We start from the raw sequence: 19,748 nt of genomic DNA, 5'->3' as shown, positions 1-19,748 counted from the left end.
TCCCATTCAGTCTCTCTGATGGTGAAATATCGCTGAGGTCTGAGCCCTCTGTAGAGCCTTCCGGTCAGCGGGCAAGTTGGGATGCTTTTGAAGTTGCGTCTGTAGAAGGTGTTGAAGGCAGGAGCACACTCACTTTCCTTCAGGATGAACAGCCTCCTTCTTTCAATGTCAGCTCATATGCCAGGCACATCCTGAGCGACTGAAGCTCCTCTGAAGTGAGGAAAGTTGAGCTCAGTCTTTGGCACTGCAGTGAATGTCTTAGTTTTTTACTTGCACTGAAGAAGAGCCCGTTGTCCGCGCAGCAGGATGTCAGGACATATGACTCATTGCTGCTGATTGGCCAGCTAAGATCATCACCATCTAATTAGGTTGACAATTAGAGGTGTAGGCCTCGCCTGGTACTGTCTGGCACAGTTATTGGTTACATGTGTGCCTTGTATAACTACGCCCATTCTCCTCGATTGAGCTTCGATATATGTTTCAGCGTAATACATTCAAGCCTCCTGAACCTCCTTCAGTAAAGAGTTGCCCAGTTCTCAAGTATTCAATCACAAATTGGCATCACAAACAGGATCTCAACAAAACTACTGGTGAGTGCAACATGTCCTTCATTTGACGGGATCTTAAAGAAACTTTGCATTTGTTGCAATTCGACGGTTTTTCCGGGACAGTTTCAGGCTGCGCCCAACACAGATACAATCTCACTGTGGGTTTTGTCTATCGGTCCCGTGATAGATGGTGATAAGGCAGATGGTTCATCCACCTCCTGCCACTTTTTGAAAGCGCCTGCCCTTTCCCAAACAGTATCTAGCTGCAGTTTCCCAGATGGTTCAACAAATAAACAAAGCCCATCGGGCTACAAAAAAAACAAAAACTTGTGTTCTGTAAATTGTTCTGTAACTGTGATCAATAACTTCGATCGAAAGTTCCCACTTCTGGTTTAAGACCCGACCATTCAGAGTACAGACGATTTAATTGGTTATACAGATGCGGAAAATGGTGTACTCGCTCTCCCTACTCATCATTAGGCCTGACAGTGGTATCAGGCTGTGTCATCTTAAATTTAGTGACATCATTCTCTATCCAAGACCTTACGTATCTGTAGAACCTGGATAGAGGAGAGCTGATAAAGAAATGGATGGACGTTGAAGCGCTCCCTTCGCCTGTTTTGACCACAAACAGGCCAGTAGCAAACCTTTCAGTGAGAGTGGAGAGAGAGGACCACATGTCACTCTTCACCACTCTCCATTAGATTCCTGTTTAAGAATCGATTTCAACTTTTTATTACTTTTAGGACTAAGCTTGGCCTTTCGAGGGTTATCTGTCTCAACATTTAATCCTTTATGAGGTTGTGCCAGTCTGCCAACGATTACTGTACCCTGGTTTATCTGCGCACTGGGTCACAAGTGCCATCTCAGCACAAGAAGACACCGGGAGGATATCAGCCAATCAAAAGTGATGTGTGTTGGGTTTATCAGCAATGCTGCTTTGGCACCTAACTTGGTTTGGGAGCAGTAAACATTATTTCTTCCATCTTTAATCAGCCAAATGAAGGACAGTGAAGAGGAAGACTGGCAGGGGAGCTGAATCTGAGATTTGGACTCTGGTGCGTCATGATGGAGTTTGTGATTCAGGAAGCCGCCCCTTACTGGTTTAATTTATTTTATAACTTGCGTTTCAGCACACCCAAAAATCCAAATGTGAAAAAAAGGAGAGGAGTAAAGGCCACAAGTAAATCATAGTTGAAACTTTATTGACAGTTTGGATTACAAAGTTGTTCTGTATTTAATTAATTACAGTACAAACCAGGAACAGAAAGAGAAGGCCACGCACTCGAGCTGAAGGAAAATTAAAACGGCTTCTCATTTGAAAAAGTGTGAGGTGCTGGAGACAAAAGACAGCTGGGGGAGGACATGGGAGGGAAACGACAGCAGAGAATAGTGGCTGAGGGAGGAGAGAATTGAAATGATCAAAACAACACAACCCTTCATAGAAGGAGAGAATACAGATACCTGCAGCAGCTTTAGGTAATGCTGCAAAGAACGTGGGAGTGAAATGAGTCTTTCAAAACAGGATGCAAAACAACATATGGATTATTTCCACATTTGATTCTCTCGGACCCGAAAGATGCCAACTGCTGACACCATCTCCCGGCTGATAAGCTTTTTTTCTCAGGTCTGCTGTGAAACCACATATTTCAGCTCAACGACTGCCTTTACATCACTCTTAACAATGCTGCAGAAGACATACTGCAGCCAAACTGAATCTGCCGACGCCCAAACGGAGATGAAAAAAAAATAAATCATGGATAAACATGGGGAGATGAAACAGATCCAGGCCAATTAAATCTCCAGGAAATTGGAGAGTGCCATTCGTTGGTTCACCGAGGTTGCCGTGGCTGGTGAGAAAGCCATGCCCGCTTAAGAAGTTGGAGGTTGGAAGGTCTTGGAGGTGGCAAGCATGGCTCGCACTTTGGCCATCAGATCCTGAAAACGGAAGACAAAAAGAAAACCGAGAGATGAGTTTGATGTACGACATCTCCACACATATTGTATGAGTGAGTAGATAACTGAGAATTAACTTATCAACACTGACTGAATGCAGTCTGATAGCGCCCACATACATGATGAGAGCCTGGGGGATATTTACGTCAGACTGTGTGTGTTGGCTCTAAAGCCTGCACCAACTTATTATCAAGTTATTGCCAATAAATTTCCCTCATCTCTGCATTGATTCAGCTTATATCCATCCACTGATCCTGCTCCAACACCAATAAAGAACTGCTTTGAATGAAATCCAATTGATCTAGAGTCAACAACCGAGCTGAGGACGGGAGAGTGTTGTACATTAAAACTGTTGAGGGTAAAACAGCAAGCAAATCATCATTTTGGATTACATCTCCACAATTAAGAAATAGTCCATTATTATTATTATTATTATTATTGATTTAAACTCCTCTAGAGCTACCATAATTGGATTAATCAATTAGTTGATCGAAAAAGAAAGGTCAACCCCAACTACTTTGATAATCAATTAAATGTCGCAGTCGTCTTTCAAGCCAAAAGTCAAACATTGCTGCTGTTCTTTCACTTGCTTTCTTTCATGTATGGTAGTAAATGAAAAGCCTTTGGGTTTTAGACTGTTGGTTGGACCAAAGAAGCAATTTGTGAGGTCACTTTGGGTTCAGGGGAAATTGTGATGAGCATTTTTCACATTTTATTTTACATTTCACAGACTAAACAAGTCATCGAAATTGTGAAAATAATCAGCAGAATAATCAATAATCAGAAATTGCAGTCTAAGCTTCTCCTTGTAGTGTGAAAGAGCTGTCAGCAGTGCTATTCCCACTGGGAATCAACTCCCCAGTTTATTATAATGCAGCTTTATGATGCTTTGAGCTCATTAGCCAACTCCTCAAATGAGCGTGCGGCAGAACGAGACCCAAATATTTTTCTCATTAGTTCACAACCACCACCTCACGATGAAAGTTCATAAACTGTTGTATATTTAGGCTCGTTTTGAAGTGCACTTCCTGCCCTCGAGCCATCAGGAAGTCCTTAATGCATCTTTAAACATCTGACACATCTACAGGTACCTAATCCTTAATTTCAGCAGCTGACATGCTAAAAGGCCAACAGTAACTGTAATATGTAAATGGGTCAATGATGGGAGAACATTTTAATGAGCTGAGTCGTAGTTGAAATAAATGGGTACAGGGAATAAAGAGAAATATAAAATCGATTGCTGGATGTAGAGACCTGCAAACAAATCTAAATTCCATTTGTTCCCTATTCAAGTTAATATGGAAATCTTGCTGACCAGGCAGCAAACGCTTGCATTTCTGAACAGGAAGTGTTAATTTGTCTCCCAAGAGTGATTCATACACGCATGGACAAATATCCACCCTTGAGCTTTTCTGACAGATGAGACAAATTAACAGCTGTAATCACAGAGGGAAGGAGCTGTCACATCAAATCACTCAGAAGGCTGGTTCTCTCTAAACCCTGGTGGATCCGAATGTACACAAACACACACAAAGAAGTGCTCGGAGAATGTGACAAACAAACAATGCTCCAAATGATTACCAACCGAGTGAAAAGTTGCTCTACACTGCTGTTGAATTCTTGTCGGCTGCAAGTGTCTTGTCACATGGGACAGCAACTATGGTTACATCAAACTGAAAGAGGCTCGCTTAAAACAAAGAATACCAATAAGTTATTTATAGGATGTTAACCTAAATATTCCTGATAGGATTTACATGAATATAAGATTCAGTTTGAAAACAGTTCAATAATCCAAACCCTCTGCCGACTGCTCAGCCTGACTGAGAAAACAACATCCTCCGCACTGATCTGTTATCGGGACACAGTGAGTCAGCAGAGGTGTACTCAAATCCGATGAGGTACATTTTGACTGCGAAGGTCCTTTTAATTGGAACGATGTCTTATTATGTCATTAATTCAAGAGGACACCCAAATTACTTGGAAGTGAAGGTCAGGTCTTTTGCAACCTTTGTATTTTTAAGTCTGCAATGATGTCACTTAAAGATGATATGCTTGTTTTTACAATTTTATATATTTTTAAAGTTTTAAAATGTTAGTCTTAAGGACTTTTATTAAATTGTACCCTTTTTATGGATACTGTTCATGGTGGTTTATTCACATTTTGTAATTTACTTGTCTTTATTGCCGTTGTCATTGTTAATGGCGGGGTCCGCCATTTCTGCACGGGATACAATTTGCCAACCGACCGCAGGAATTCATGGGGAATGATGCAGCACGTAATCCAGCATTACAGTTACAATCATTTTATCTCTGTTAGTGAGTTTAGATGTGATTTGGTGCCCCTGACAGTTTCGGAGTGTAACACCACTGTCGTAAATAAAAATCCTAGGTCTATAACAATTTGCCAGACGTAATATAGGTGCTAACTACAAACAAAACTCATTACGTCATAACAATGTTACGTGTTGAAAACATGTATGTAACACTGTGATCCTACCCTCTCACTTAAGTTACATAGTGCAGAAACAAGTGATAGGAGGGCGGATCGGCTCAGACAGAGACACCATTCACCCTGTTACAAGACACTGTACCATCAACATGATTCTGAAGCTGTTATTTTAAGGTTAAAAAAATCAGGTCTCTTCCTTACACCTGACCCTATTTCGGAGGCATGGCTTTCTTATTTGAACTGTATCAGTGATAGAGGACTCTGTCCTGGACCTCGAATTTCAAACATAGCCACGCTGCAAGGTGACACAATAAAACTATGATTTACTGTTGAGAATATCTTGGAGGGAGCTATGCAACATCTTGAGTTTTCTCTCCGTTTCACACAGGCACACTCGCACACTTGCCTGGGATAAGTTCTCCTCAACTTTTCTGTGTATTTGCCATCATGCCTTGAAGTTAAATTGGACCAAGCCTTTGCGTTATCCAGACTTTCAAAAAGAAGCACATTCACTGCTATAGTAGCAACATGAATAAGATCAAATGGAAAAATAAGTACTACAATGTTCAAAAAAAGACCAAATAAAAGTCTAAAAGCTACTCATGAAAGTGCACAAAGCATCTACCATACAGAGTACACCACAACAAATGTTTAGCGGAGAAGAAGAGGGGACAGAAGACAGAGGAACGACGACAAACAGGAGGGAGACAAGAGACGAGATGAGGCGAATAGCAACCAGGCACCCTCAGGGAAGAAGAGACCATTAGGCAGATGAGGATGTGCTGAATTATTCAAGATGTGTTTGTAAAACATCACAGATGGGGTATAAGTAGTTAGTGGTTGTGAATCTGTGCATGGTGCAACAGCAGAGAACAGCGTGTTTTCATTAGCCATCTTATGTTGGTATGTCGAGATGAAGGCAGGAGGAGAACGCGCGTTTGTTTGTGTGACACGAGAAGAAAGAGGAAGAAATAAGATGCCACTGTTGATGAGAGAGAAGCGAGAGGAGACATGAAATGTTTGGTTTTGGTTCTGCAGTGCATCTGTTGACTAAACACCGGACACGTACTCTGTCACTCTCCCACACACACACACACACACACACACACACACACACACACACACACACACACACACACACACACACACACACACACACACACACACACACACACACACACACACACACACACACACACACACACAGTTGCCCACGGCCAGATGAGAGAATACAAATTCTGTGCAAGTTGTAGAAACGCTCACAGAAAAGCTTGTGTTGGCTCTCCATTCACACTCTATTGACCTCCATTAGCACGAGTCCGAGACACTGCAGTCCCTCTACGTTCAGTGCAACAACATTGGGTTCCTTGTGGGCATAACTGTTTCGACACCACGCGTTTTATACTTTGGGTGCTAAACATTTTATTTACAAGATATTACTGAGGCCCCATTTCATACTTAATGTCAACACCTTCACACTGAGACCCACTCTGCATGTCTAATACATTCAGTTGTACACTGGTTGCGTAAGAATTAATGCATCAAAATATTGCATCACGTCATGCAACGCGGTGACAAGTAGAAATTAAATTACTGACATCTGAGGATTATTAATCAATGATGGTGATTGAGGCTGAAAATTCAGAGGAGTGCGTATAATTTGAGTCTCGATGCTTCCAGAAATGTCTCTCATCTTGGAGTTGATTTAAGGCTTTTCAACCAATCAAGGTAATTGGATTTGATGTTTTGTCTTTAGGGATTGTTTCCACAGCAGTCAAACTTAAAGCTGCACTATGTAGTTTTGGGGAAGACATTTTAATCAGCAGGGGAAGATCTTAAATGAAGATTCTGTTTTTCCTAAACAAAGTAAATAAACAAAATCTTTTGGTGTTAATGACTGAATAAACTGAATAAACAAACTGACCTTAAAAGGACAACACAATGTCATACTGTTTTACTTTGTTTAAATTTGGCGGACCCTGCCACCTTTCCAGCTTCAAACAGTGTTCTGCGACCTGATTGTCACCAGCTTGTTTATTTAGTTATGGAAAAATTTAGTATTTGAGTTTGTATTATTACCTCATTTATATTGTAAATATTCATTTCTTCTCCAAATCTACATAGTGCCCCTTTAAGTAAATGAACAGCATATCACAATATTGCATTTAAGTAGTTGAGGAGGGAGGCAAGCTAGATAAAAAGAATTTAAGAAAAGGTGAATTGAAGACGGAGAAGTTTGTGGCTTTTGTTCTCTAATAATTGATTGAAGTGAGCACAGGTTGCAGCTCACATTAGTATTGATGGCACTTTGGAGCCTTTTTGCTCATTTAACAACACTCCAGAGTGCAGTGACACAAACGACCTATGAGCGGACACGAAGACAAATAACAACCCAACTTCCTTTAAACGAATCTCTTAGTTTGTACACACTCCTCTCCTTCCTGCCATCTATCCTGCTTATAGCTTTTTCGACAAACTCGCAACGCATTTTTCTTCCAAAGCTGGTACGTGTGGATGCATTTGATTGAGGTGCATTTCTGAAAGCAGTGTGACGGCAGCCATAAATTAAGCATTATAATTTTAAACAGGGAAGAGGAGCAGGGAGAATGTATATCAGGTCAGGATTTATTGCCAAGGTGTGAAAGAGGTTACATTGTGAGTAATGTGCTCACCACTTATTCAGACCCCGTCTGCCTTTTATGTGAGCTTTAACATTCAAATGAGGAGAACAATGTTCCATACTGAAATAATACACAGCCAATCACTTAGCTAGACTTTATGTCACAAACTGTGGCTCATAAAGTAGAGCGGTTCATAATCTGAAGTGTTCTCGGGCAAGAAACTGAACCCTAAATTGCTCCCTGTGGCTGTGATGCATTGGTGAATGTGTGTGTGAATCGGTGAATGCTGACTTGTGTTGTAAAGTGCGACTCGAAAAAGTGCCGAATAAATGCAGTCCATTTTATATAAAACCCAGTCCTTCCTTTACAGCACACTGTGGAACCAAAAGTACTTTTTCCATTTCAACATGACACTCTCCCATGCTGATGCGAGGTCTATGAACTAATTATTTTACTTTTGTTTGGTGTGGAAGGACTTGACCGGCTTGCAAAGAGCCCTGACTTCAACTCCGTCCAACAAATTTAAGATAAATTTAGGAATCCTGATCACAGGCCAGGCCTCATCACCTGGACACCACTGATGCTCTTGTGGTCTAACTGCGAAAGGGCTTCCAAATGTTTTGTGGAAAGCCTTCCAAGAAGAGAGGAGGCTGTTATTGCAGCATATTAAAGGACAAGTTCACCAAAAAAATTCTTCATAATCCTCACACCAGTGGAAAGTCGGATGAAGATTTTGTAGTCTACAAAACATTTCTGGAGCCTTACAGCAAAACAGCGTTGCAACATTCTCCTAAACAACTGAAGTAGCTGGGGAAAACAAAAAAACACAAAATGGCTCCATACAGATGGCCCGCCATAATCCAAGTCTCTGGAGATCCCACATTGACTTGAAAACCACGTCTGAAGCAGGTGTACTCACTCGACAGGGTTGTAAATAATGTCTTTTCAAGTACATTTGGGATCTCTTTTTTTGTTTAAAAACAAGTCCCCAGCTACCTCAGTTGTGTAGGAGAATGCTGCAGTGAAGTTTTGTTGTGAAGCTCCAGAAATGTTTTGTGGACTATGAAACCTCACCTGACTTTTCTTCAGCATGGGGGTGAGTAGATAAAGACTGAATTTTCATATTGTCTTATCCTTTAATCACCACAGAGAATGATGTTCATAATGCAATGTCTTGGTCATGCACAAGATGACTGGGTGTTGTCAGTTGCAGAAATTAAAGCTGCCTCCTGTGTGGGGAAATTACAGGACAGCTGCAGTGTGCGTGCCACCTCAACTACAGTCTAAATGTGTCAGGCATATTATCATGCAAGTGTTCCACTGAATTACTGTTCAATCCAAGTGTGATCCAGCAGGACAAAGACGTGGCAAGTACAAACTCAAAGCCTCGTCACTCTGTGAGAAAGTGGCTGCATGCAGAGAGTAGTGTGTGACTGCTGAAATTTTATCGAGGGAAGTGTGTATTCCGTCTTTAACACTCAATAGGAGGCCTCGGCTTCTGTGAGCCATGATGACAGTTGCTGTCACCCAGTCAAAAACATCAACACACACTTTTGTTGAACCTCCAATAACTGGGGACACCAATATGTTGGCCAACATTTACTTATTCCCACCGTTAAGGAGCAACATTTCCATAATCATATCTTGATAAAAGAATAAATACTGGCTCTCTTTTAGCTCTGTTTTTGGTCCCTACCAACTCCTGAAATACATTTGGCTTTCTAGCTGCTAAAGAGTCCAAAATGTTCACCAGCTAGTCGTCATTTGTATTTTGCTTGAAAAAAATAGTTGGTGATCAATTTTCTGTAAATCGATGGATCGATTTATTGTTGCAGCTCTAATGCTATACAAAAACCCAGAAACTACAGCAAGAAAATACTATCACCTGATTTTATGGTAAGCTTCAGTGAGACTTTGCACAAAAGTCTTCCATCAATCTTAACAATACAAAAATATGTCGACAGAATATCCAATGAATTTAAAGAACATTTCCCAAGATGGTCCAGGTCAAAAACAAGGCTTTTTGTCAGTGAAAATAACCAGCACTTCCCGTTCGTCCTCTTTGCATGATGGAAACAAAGAACACTCAGTACTCGCATTCGGTAGACTGTACAGTTCACCAGAGGACATATTTTGGGATAAAAGCAAAGAACAATACCTGAGTTATTTTGGACTGAACAGAGGATACTATGGATGAGGACACTGCCTTGTCTTTCTCCAGAGAACCGCCCCTGTAGAGAGAAGAGATGGAGAAAGAGAGGGGAAACAAAGAGAAGAAAGCCAATCATGTAAACAGGAGAAGCTATACAATATTCATGATATCTTCTGAAATGTTCAAAGTTGGACAGGCATCGAGAGCTGTCGAAGGGAGAGGAGAGGAAGTAGACAGAGAGGTAAGAGAGGAATGGGATGTTACCTGCAAAAACTAACCACCACATCAACAATGTAGAGAGCAGCCAAGTATGTACGCACGCAGACAAACAGCAAAGCATCATAGTTGCAGGCCTCGAACTGAACCTCAGGGCTTTTGTCCAAAGCTTTTAATCTCTCCAACGTCAACACTTCATAATTTATCAAGGGATTTTTAAAATAGACTAATTCAAGCGCGTCAGGTTGACTGAACACAACAGGTGAAATGCAGAACAGACTGCTGATGACGTTGTGGCGCTTCGGTCCACTGAAAAAGTGGGACAATTTGAAATGTGTGCATCTGTGTCTGCCAGTTGTGGGTATTACACGTCTTTACATACATCATCTGGGATTATTATGGTATGCTGCTCTGGTTCCACCCAATGTTGCGACGATTTGTCGATTAATAGATCTAAAGAAATTTAACTGCCAGCTGTTTTGAGAACTGATTCATTGTTTCAGTCATTTTTAAGCAAAAATGTCAAACATTTGCTGGATTCCAGCTTCTTTAAAGGATGCAACATGTAAGAATTGGCCAACTTTCAAATTTATACTATGATAATAAGTATGAGTTAACTCCGCCTGGACTGGAAGCTCGGAGTACCAGGGGATTGTCTGTGTTATTTACTATCAGCCGATCATCTCTTGAGGTAAAAAATGGCTTGGGGCCAGCTGAGTAACATGCTTACTTCAACAGAGAGGTCTACTTCTGCAACAGAATACATAAATGTCTTCGACATTATGTCAAAACTGTTATTTCTTCTCATTGTTAATAATTCAATTATTCTGTTAATTGTACAATTATTTTTCAATTTTTTTTAAATAAAATTCTGACATATTGCACCTTTATATGTAAGGATTTGCTGCTTCGTCATCTATGATAGTAAATGAAGAGTATCTTGGTTTTATACTGCTGGCTCGACAAAAGAAGCAAGTTAAAAATGCAACCTTGGGCTCTGGGAAATTGTGATGAGCATGTATCATGTAAGCAGCATCACAATGTTTTGACATTTTATAGATTGAACAATAAAGCAATGTTAAAAATATTCAGCAGCGTAACTGCCAATACAATAAACAGTAATAGCTGCAGCCCTTGTTCTATTCCTAGTAGAAAGTAAACTGAAAGAAACCAGCTGCATTCATACACAGTTTGTTGTTGAGCCACCTACGCAGGCTAAGCAGAACGTTTGATAACAAAAAAACTGTCGTCCTGGAAAGACAGACCAATTTACTACATCCAACGGACAAAAGGAAACGAATGAAAGAAATAAAAGCATTCTCATCTTAACAAAGGGCTAACACACGGGGGATATACAGGCTTTTAAAAGCATGAAATTGTAACAATGCCCTTGCGCAAAGAGAAGCCTTTCGATTTGTCTCTTGTACAAACAGAAAATGTTTACATGGTATGTCATCATTCAGAAACGTTTCTGTAGAATAAACCCAGTGTAATTAAAAGTTACACTGCGTTCCGCAAATCGAAGACTCAACTTTTGTCCACTCATTGCTAAAGATTTAGCCTGATTCAGTTGGACTAATGGAAATTTAAAAATGAATTGGTATTGATTGGCCAGCTACATAGATTGGCTCCTCTGAATCTAACAGCTTGGAAGCTTTGGAAGAGAATAGTGAAAAAATAGAAACAGGACTCGGCACATTATTAATTTGTAATATACATGTTTCATTTTTTAACATCTACAGTATTACACCAACATTGCAGCTTATTTCATAATCTGTGCTCTTATTCATGATCCTCAAAGTCATTTTCCTCTTACAAATAATGAAAGACAAAACTATGATAAAGTCACTGGTTAGAAAATAATATTCCTTATTTAAGAAATGGCAAAGCCTTGCATTTGTCCTGAAGTGTTTCTATTTTTATGGTCACTTAGTCTATGAAAGTTCTTTACAAAAACTATTGCATGACATAATATGTAAAGATAAAAGCTGGTGCACATGGTTATAGTAAAAGCTTTCATTAAGGTGTAGCAAGTAACATTTGCTGATGGCCCTACACTGTACGACTGTCAGTCCTGCCAGGTCCAGTGCATACAGAGATTCAAACCTCTGCTGTGTGTGTCGGCCAAACTAAACCAGCTCTAAAGCGGAGGATTGCAGAACATAAGACTATTCACACCGAGAATCTTGAGTATACGATGGCACCTCATTATGTGAATGCAAATCATGAATCTGCCTCTACACTGAAATTCTGGGGTATTAAAAAGATTTCCTCATCCCCTCGGGGGACGGGACATTGTAAACACACCGTTACGCCGAGAAAGCTAATGGATTTATACACTGAACACAATTGAGCCATATGGATTAAATGAGGAAATTAATTTATCTTGTTTTCTATGAATGTTCTGAGAAATGAATCCATTGTGTGTTTTTATTTTTATACTTGCTGACAATATGGCATTGGCTAGACATGAGCAATTCCCTGAACTAAACCTAAAAACCTAAAAATGGCACTAGAACGTAACGGAACAAATATAATTTTTTTGCTTCACTAAATCTGTTCTTAAGCGAAAACACCCCTTTTCATGAAAAAAAGCTGTTTAGCAAACAGATGGTAGTCACAGAGAAGGCAGTACCAATTGGAGGTGATGGTTTGCGAGGTAGACACCTTCCTCTGACAGATTCTGCATGTGGGCACCTCATCTCCGGGTCGTTCTTACATTTGAAAACCATGGTGTTTCCACACATCCAATTTAACCATTTAGTGCCTGTTCATTATGCCTGTTACCATGATGACAGACTTCAGGATCAATATAGGACTTTACGTTATGGGTTTATCTGATATGCTGTGTTGGTTTTGTACGTTCAAGTTGGCTGATGCTCCTTCACCCAGTGCAAAACATATCAGTGATAGTCAGGCACCTAGAGTACAAATGGATTTTACTGGTATGAATTTCCAATCTAAGATCTGACCTTCCTGCTCTGAAGAAGTTAATTGCTTCAATATGTGCAATGATTTGAGAGCTGCATAAATTAACACTGACATTTGCTGTCAGTGATATGACCCAATGCAATGTGAAGGGCAGTATTACTATGCTCGTCTCCACCAACCACCTGCAGAGCCTCCTGTAAACTGTGCAGCTTTCTTAAGTCTTCTGCTGCACTGACGACCAGCTCTACTTCAGCCCCCTCCTCATCAACTCCTCTGTTCTCTGACAACCTCAAACTCTAGAAAAATCTGACTTCACCAATTAGCTTTTCAGATATGTTTCATGTTTTGGTTTTATCCATGATGATTTGGTACTGACAATGACTTCTCTGCTTCAGCTCCTGTGGTACAGTGGGCATACATTTCCTTTGGGAAGGCTGAGTGATTTAGCCTACATTTGCCCTCTGGCATTCACAAGTTAATGTATGCAGCAGTGTCACTGTTTTTTTGTTGCAAATATTTTAAACAGCAGACCAACGACCCCAAGTCATTAGAAGAGATTGTGTTCATTGCAACAAACGCCTTAAGATCTTGAAGCTGAAAGATGTAGGCTCCAAGCCATCGCATCACTGGCGCTGAAGATTTAAGGCTTCAAGTCTCTTCTGTCGGTACTGGATTTAGAATTCCTCGGACACAACGGATAATGCCCCAGCTTTGTTTTACCCACTGGAGCTTCATATTCACAAAGCTAGCATTAGTTTATAATGATGGCACACTACATAAGGATACAAATGACAATACAGCATAAATTGATGTTCATTCTGAGGCAGTCTGCTGAATTCTGGACAGGAAAGCATTGCATTAAGATATACAGCACCTCCATTAATTGCCTGGTTGCTAAGCTCCATTCCCCTTAGTTACTGCAGATAATGTGACAGACCACTCGAAATTCTTCCCGTCCATACTTTGAAACAATGGCAACAGACAGAGGTAGACCATAGTAGGCTTCCTATTCCAGCTGTCTAGATTTTCTTTTAGCTATAGTTACCTAGCTAATTAAGCTAGTGTTAGCTTAAGGCCATCTCTGCCCTTTTGGCACTCTTAATTGTTCTAGCTAACTTATTTTAAAACAAAAATCCTTTAAAAGGGTGTTCAATATGATAGATAGGCTTTATTATATTTCTAAACACTGTGTTTCACTATAAGGCTTTTAGGATGAGGACTAATGTGTTTGATGAATGTAATGCTATCCCAGCTCAAGTTTGGCTGGAGTGTAAATTTCCCCAAATCCAATAAAGAGCGCTGGCTACAGAAACTGCCCTACTGCTGTTGTCTTTGTCAATATTTTTAAACATCAATCTTTAGAGCAGATGACTTCCTCCATACGACTTCAAAAAGAACTGGGTGAAAAGCGATGGGAAAAATGGTGTGTTTATTTAGCCAGTCAGACAGATTTCTCATAAACATTGTACCCTGAGTAACTTCTGACTTTAAAATAGGCAAACTTGCCTTGGTTTACTGATTGTCTCTTGTTAACAGTTTTTGTTTGTTTGTCCTTTATCCCTTTTTTGTCCACTGCTTGTACAATGTGAAGAATGTGAAAAGTGTTAATAAATAAAAAAGTTAAGAAAAAACACAAGTCCAAACAAACTCTAAAACAAAACAGGCACATTCCCTAGACTGCGATATAGCAGCACCCTCGACGAGCCAATGGTTTAACCATGTCTTCAGCAAAGGATGTCTGTGGTGTTCAAAGAGAGGAAACACCATCTTCACTTTGGCCTTTGACAGGGTGTACAAACACAGTTTTGACAGCTTGCTATAATAGCCAGTTTCTGAAGTACTCAGCTACTTATTGTGTCTGTTTATGTGGGATTCTGTTGGTTTCATGAGAGAGGCTTCACAGGCCTGGAGGCAACAATATATCTGTATAAATAAGACACGTTTAAAAGGAAAAGGAATGAATATTGTATAAATCTTCTCAGTTGTCAGCTTTAGCCTTTGGTTTCTTTAGTGAGGAGGCTTTTAGTTACAGCCGGCAAAGCAATCTAAACGCTTAGCTGGTTGATTGACAGGTTTGTAGAGGGTTACCTGGAGTGGGCCAGGCTGGAGGCTGGGCTCGCTGATGGGGACAAAACTCTTCTGGGTGATGAATACGGGGAGAGAGAGGAACCCACACGTTGCATCTGTCCTGAGGATGACAAGGAGCTCCTTTTTTCAGTAGGGGATCTGGAAGACACAAGCGAGAAGGGAAGTGCAGGAGCTTAAACATTTCAGATTCAGGCGGTAACACCAGAGAATACACAATATATCAGAGTGCTTGTGTATTCAGAAAAGCCCTACTTGAAATGCATTTAAGTAGACGCTGTCCCTTGCAGTTTTCGTCAGTGGTTATTTGGGGATTAAGACATCTAAAACGTTGCTTAATGAATAGTAGATACACACTCAGAGTTGTCAGTTTACCAAATGAAGGTTCCCAATTGTGAAACCAAATGAAAAAGATCAAACATTTAAGACATGACACATCATTGTGGCAGTGTTGGTGCCCCTCTCTGCCTTGACACGTGTAAATGTGGAGACCCGTGACGCATCCTCACACCACAGACCACTGACACCTGCTGTTAGGTTTACCTCGATCTCGAATGCCCCCTGGGCAGACTGGAGCTGCTGCTGGGATGATAGCGCTCACGCTCTCGGTCCTCACGTCTCCTCTCTGACGAGAGGCCCCTCCTGTCCTTTCTCCCTGGGGAGTGCGAGCGGGATCTGGCCAGACAGGACAACAAAGAAGGAGTAAGATGGGGGAAGCCATTAAATTAGAGAAGATGGAGCTCGGCAGATGAGCTGATGCATTTGAAATGAAAAACAAGAAGAGAGGGGGGCGAAACGAGAGTGATAAGACAATGACAGAGGTAATGCGCAAGAGAAAGAAATAAAATGGGCAATCAGGATGGGGAATTTAAAAACAAGAATAGCCAATCACGGTTTGTACTGATTGAATTAGACTATCTGAAGACCTAAATGTGGTGTAAATGTACATCAAGGCAGTTAAAGACTAATGCAAATACTGTGCAACTAAGCTGCAGGACAAAAACATACCATGATTCAGTGAATTACTTCAATAAAGATTACATCATGTGGACTCTCAGTATGTAAATAATGTTTGTTGTTTTTAAACTGGCCTGAAAAGAAAACAGAATTAAATATTAATGCGAGATATAAGAGATTCATTTCTCAGATTTCCTTCCAGAAAAGGGCAGGACTGCATTCATTGTCCCCCACTGGCTAGTATGCAGAGCATGCATGTCATTTACAGACATTAAATAGCCAGGGTTAGAGGAGCATATTAGACCAATTTTCTAAAATCAAAGACAGAAAGGACAGGCCAGCTGAGTTAATGTCAGCTTGTGCTCGGGTGGCAAAACACAGCTGCCTGGTCAATATTGTTCACTTTAGTCTGACAGATCAACAGCAGAAACAAAGCAGCCGATCTACCTTTCATCACTTCTTCTCAACCCTTAACAATTGTGTGAATTTGTTTTATTTATTCACCTTTTTTCTCTTCCTCTTTCAAAAGCAGTCGGAGGAGAAAGAACAGAGACGTAGGGATAGATTTTTTTCTGTGAACATTTTATTCACATGGTTGCATTGTGCTGTGCACTAAAGGTTCAGCTGAAGTGGAATATTAAACAGAGGGTGATTAATCATTATCTTACCAGTCTGTCACATTAAATCTCATACCTTTAACAGCAGCTATTACAAACACAGGCTTGCTTCTCCAATTTGCTAATGTTTATATTGTTTGTGGGGATATTAAAGCCATGGTCATGATGATTAACATGAGAAATATTGGAGTTTTATTTTGAAACACAATGGCTATTGTGTCAAGTCAGATTTTTCGACTTGCAGTACTTCCTTTTATCTTCCTTTATATTCCTTATACTATGTTTATTGTCATGCACCAAAACAACAAGGCAAATTCTTTGTAATACAGTATAAAAACCTGCTTGGACATAAAACTGAAAGGTCTTTTGGAAGATAACTTTGTTTTGTGTCACCTCAACATCATTATCATTTTTTTATTATAATGATTTAACCAAGAAATTGCTAAGAATTTGGACTGCTGTTGGTCTTTGGTCCATTCAAAAATAAGTGGATTCTGTTCACAGCAGACAGTTCAGTTCAGATCTTTAATGCCACTGAAAATTAGGTTCCATGTAAAGCAAGACACCATAAAAACAAACAGTAAAAGACAGTAAAAGTGCTTCCTCTGAGGTGCAGCACCTGTCGCAACCAGCAGCAAAGGCCAATAAAGATATGAATTGGACAACTGCACTGATCACTGTAAGAAAATTCCTCTAACTGAATTGGAAAGTTAACACGACAAAGTCATAGAATGAGACAAAAATATGTAAATAAAAAGTTAAGCTGCATCACAAAGTCATTGTGTAATCAAATCACAGCATCTTGAATCAAATTCAAATTGAATCTTTGGACAGATGGATAGAATCTCCCAGCCAACCACTGACAGTTTGGAGTGAGTACACTGCTTTGTAGGTGTCTTACCGGGACCTGCGGGCTCTCCTGTAGGCACTGGGAAGAGAGTGTTTGCTCTTCGACTTTGACTTTGACTTTGACCTCGATCTGGATCTTGACCTCCTCTTATGTTTTTTCTTCTTTTTGTCTTTGTCCCTCCCTTTGTTCCTGTCTCTCTCTCTGTCTCTATCTCTATCTCTGTCTCTCTCTCTGTCTCTATCTCTCTCTTTGTCTCTCTCTCTGTCTCTATCTCTCTCTTTGTCTCTCTCTCTATCTCTCTCTCTGTCTCTATCTCTCTCCCTGTCTCTGTCTCTCTCTCTGTCCCTGTCCCTCTCTCTGTCTCTATCTCTATCACTGTCTCGGTCTCTGGCTGTTCCCCTGGATGTCGCGTGGGAGGATGGTGCCTCCCTGCTGCGATGGGCTACTTGGATCTCAATGGCAGGTCTTTGTTCCTGAGGATATGCAGGTAGTGCATGGGAGTGTTGAGGGGGTGCAGCATCAGACAGAATGGAGAGGGCTTCTTGCATCTAGACACAAAGGTAGAAAGGAGAGAACAGACAGAAAAAGAAATATTAGTGAAAATAATGTTTTGGCATGTTTAAATACTGGACCTTCACTTTTTTAATTGATTTAAATATAAAAAGAAAACAAACATTTTATTGATTAAATGAAACCCTCAGTGCCCCTCTTTGACATTTGGGACATAACATGAATTCCCAAATGCTTGATATCTCTGTACATCTGAGGACAATCAATATGGGGGCCTGTCTACTTACAAGGTTGGCTGTGTATAGAGATTAAAGATTTATTCATGCAATACCCCCGTGTCCACCCTTGACAATGTTATAGAGAAATACAACTTGAATGGTAATGGCAGAATAAAAAAATAACATTACGTTTACTCGATATAAGTGAAAGGACATCCTGCAAATACTTTTTCTCAATTCTCTTGTAGAAAATGTTACAGTAAATGTGTTTAGATGGACCCTAATATTCCACTAATAATCTGAATAAACACCCAATCTGAATAAAAACGCCTCATGTAAACACCTCAACTGGAATAGATCGCTCCGATCTCACCTGATCAGAATGAATTTTCAATCAAATCGAGAGGGGTGGTGTTAACCTTTCATATTCCAATTCAATAGGAAATTATTAACCATGTAAACGCTTATTCAAATCGATTCTGTTTGGTTGGTCTGTGGCCAACACAACTTACTTGTTGAATGCCTCGATGGTTTGTAGGCAGCCTAATAACGTTACAAGGCCAAAATTCAAAACGGCAAAAGTGGTTCAGACCCAGACAGGCTTATGGATGATCTAATGGGAGCGCAACGACTGGTAAACATGACTTGCTACGGTGTGGATGTGGGGTTTGAGGATAATTCGTCTAAGGCTCCTGTTCATACTCAAGACGACAGCATCATTACTGTTAATTAAGTTCAATCTTGACAGCTCATGTTGCAACATTAGCCAATGTTAGCTCAACAAACATGAATGTGAAAAGTGGATTGACAGATGGTGCAAATGAATGAATGAATCAACTGAATATTCTTAATGGTCTTAATATAAAATAAACTTTTTCTGTTAAATATCCAGCAGATTGAATGCTTCACAGAGGTCTGAACCACTGTGAGCATGTCAATAAAGTTATATTCTGATTAAATGCTTGGGGCATGTGAACAAAGATCTTCATCAGATTACTTTTTTTTAGCATCCATGTAAACAGTTAAGTTGGAATCTCTAATCAGGGAGATTTAAATGAAGAAATATTGTCCATGTAAATGCATGGATGCAATGTTTGCCGTCATATTATAATGTCTTTTATTCATTAAAGTTCTAATTCTACTACTGTATTTGCGAATCGTAAATATCTATTGTCACCTGTTTAAATACTTTGGTTGGAAACATTTTACAGAATAAAATATTTTTTTTAAATCTAAAATCATCTTTACTTGATTTCTTCTTCATGACGAGAAGCATAGATGAAACTTCAACAACAGCAATGGACATCAAGAGGTTTTTTTTCTGAAGAAGGTAATATAAGTAATCTTCTGTGCACTAAAGGGGCATGGGACAATAACCGGCTAGCTAAAAATAAAAAATAGATAAATAAAAACTTACTCAGCTGATTAAATGGTGTGGGTTGAACAATACAGAGCAAACGTGCCTCTGTCCGCTTATATTAAATTGGCTTGGAACTGGATTGACACTGAAAAGACAGCCCTAGTCCATCAGTGGATTAAACATGACACTAAATCTTCCAAGGTCAGATTTCATCTTCCAGGGTTAGGTCTTAGATTATTCCTGGGGTCACCCATGTTACTTATGTATGCATTCCCGGT

The 19,748-nt window shown here is 40.1% G+C and overlaps 1 protein-coding gene across 1 annotated transcript in view; it reads right to left on the bottom strand.

The window, feature by feature from the left end:
* Positions 1 to 1,732: 1,732 nt before the first annotated feature.
* sfswap (splicing factor SWAP) overlaps positions 1,733 to 19,748 on the bottom strand; it is a 53,214-nt gene continuing 35,198 nt past the window's right edge. The window contains exons 15-19 of the mRNA XM_084383763.1: positions 17,434 to 17,930; positions 15,502 to 15,633; positions 14,962 to 15,099; positions 9,733 to 9,805; positions 1,733 to 2,486 (exon numbers count right to left, since the gene is read on the bottom strand). Of these exons, the coding sequence (XP_084239889.1) occupies positions 2,421 to 2,486; positions 9,733 to 9,805; positions 14,962 to 15,099; positions 15,502 to 15,633; positions 17,434 to 17,930 (906 nt within the window). The 3' untranslated portion in view covers positions 1,733 to 2,420. The remainder of the gene's footprint in view (positions 2,487 to 9,732; positions 9,806 to 14,961; positions 15,100 to 15,501; positions 15,634 to 17,433; positions 17,931 to 19,748) is intronic.

This window comes from Pagrus pagrus (genome assembly GCF_965226575.1).
Source record: "Pagrus pagrus genome assembly, chromosome: 19".
Lineage (NCBI taxonomy): Eukaryota > Metazoa > Chordata > Actinopteri > Spariformes > Sparidae > Pagrus > Pagrus pagrus.
The sequence above is the reverse complement of the archived record's forward strand: the minus strand, read 5'-3'. Positions and strand labels throughout refer to the sequence as shown.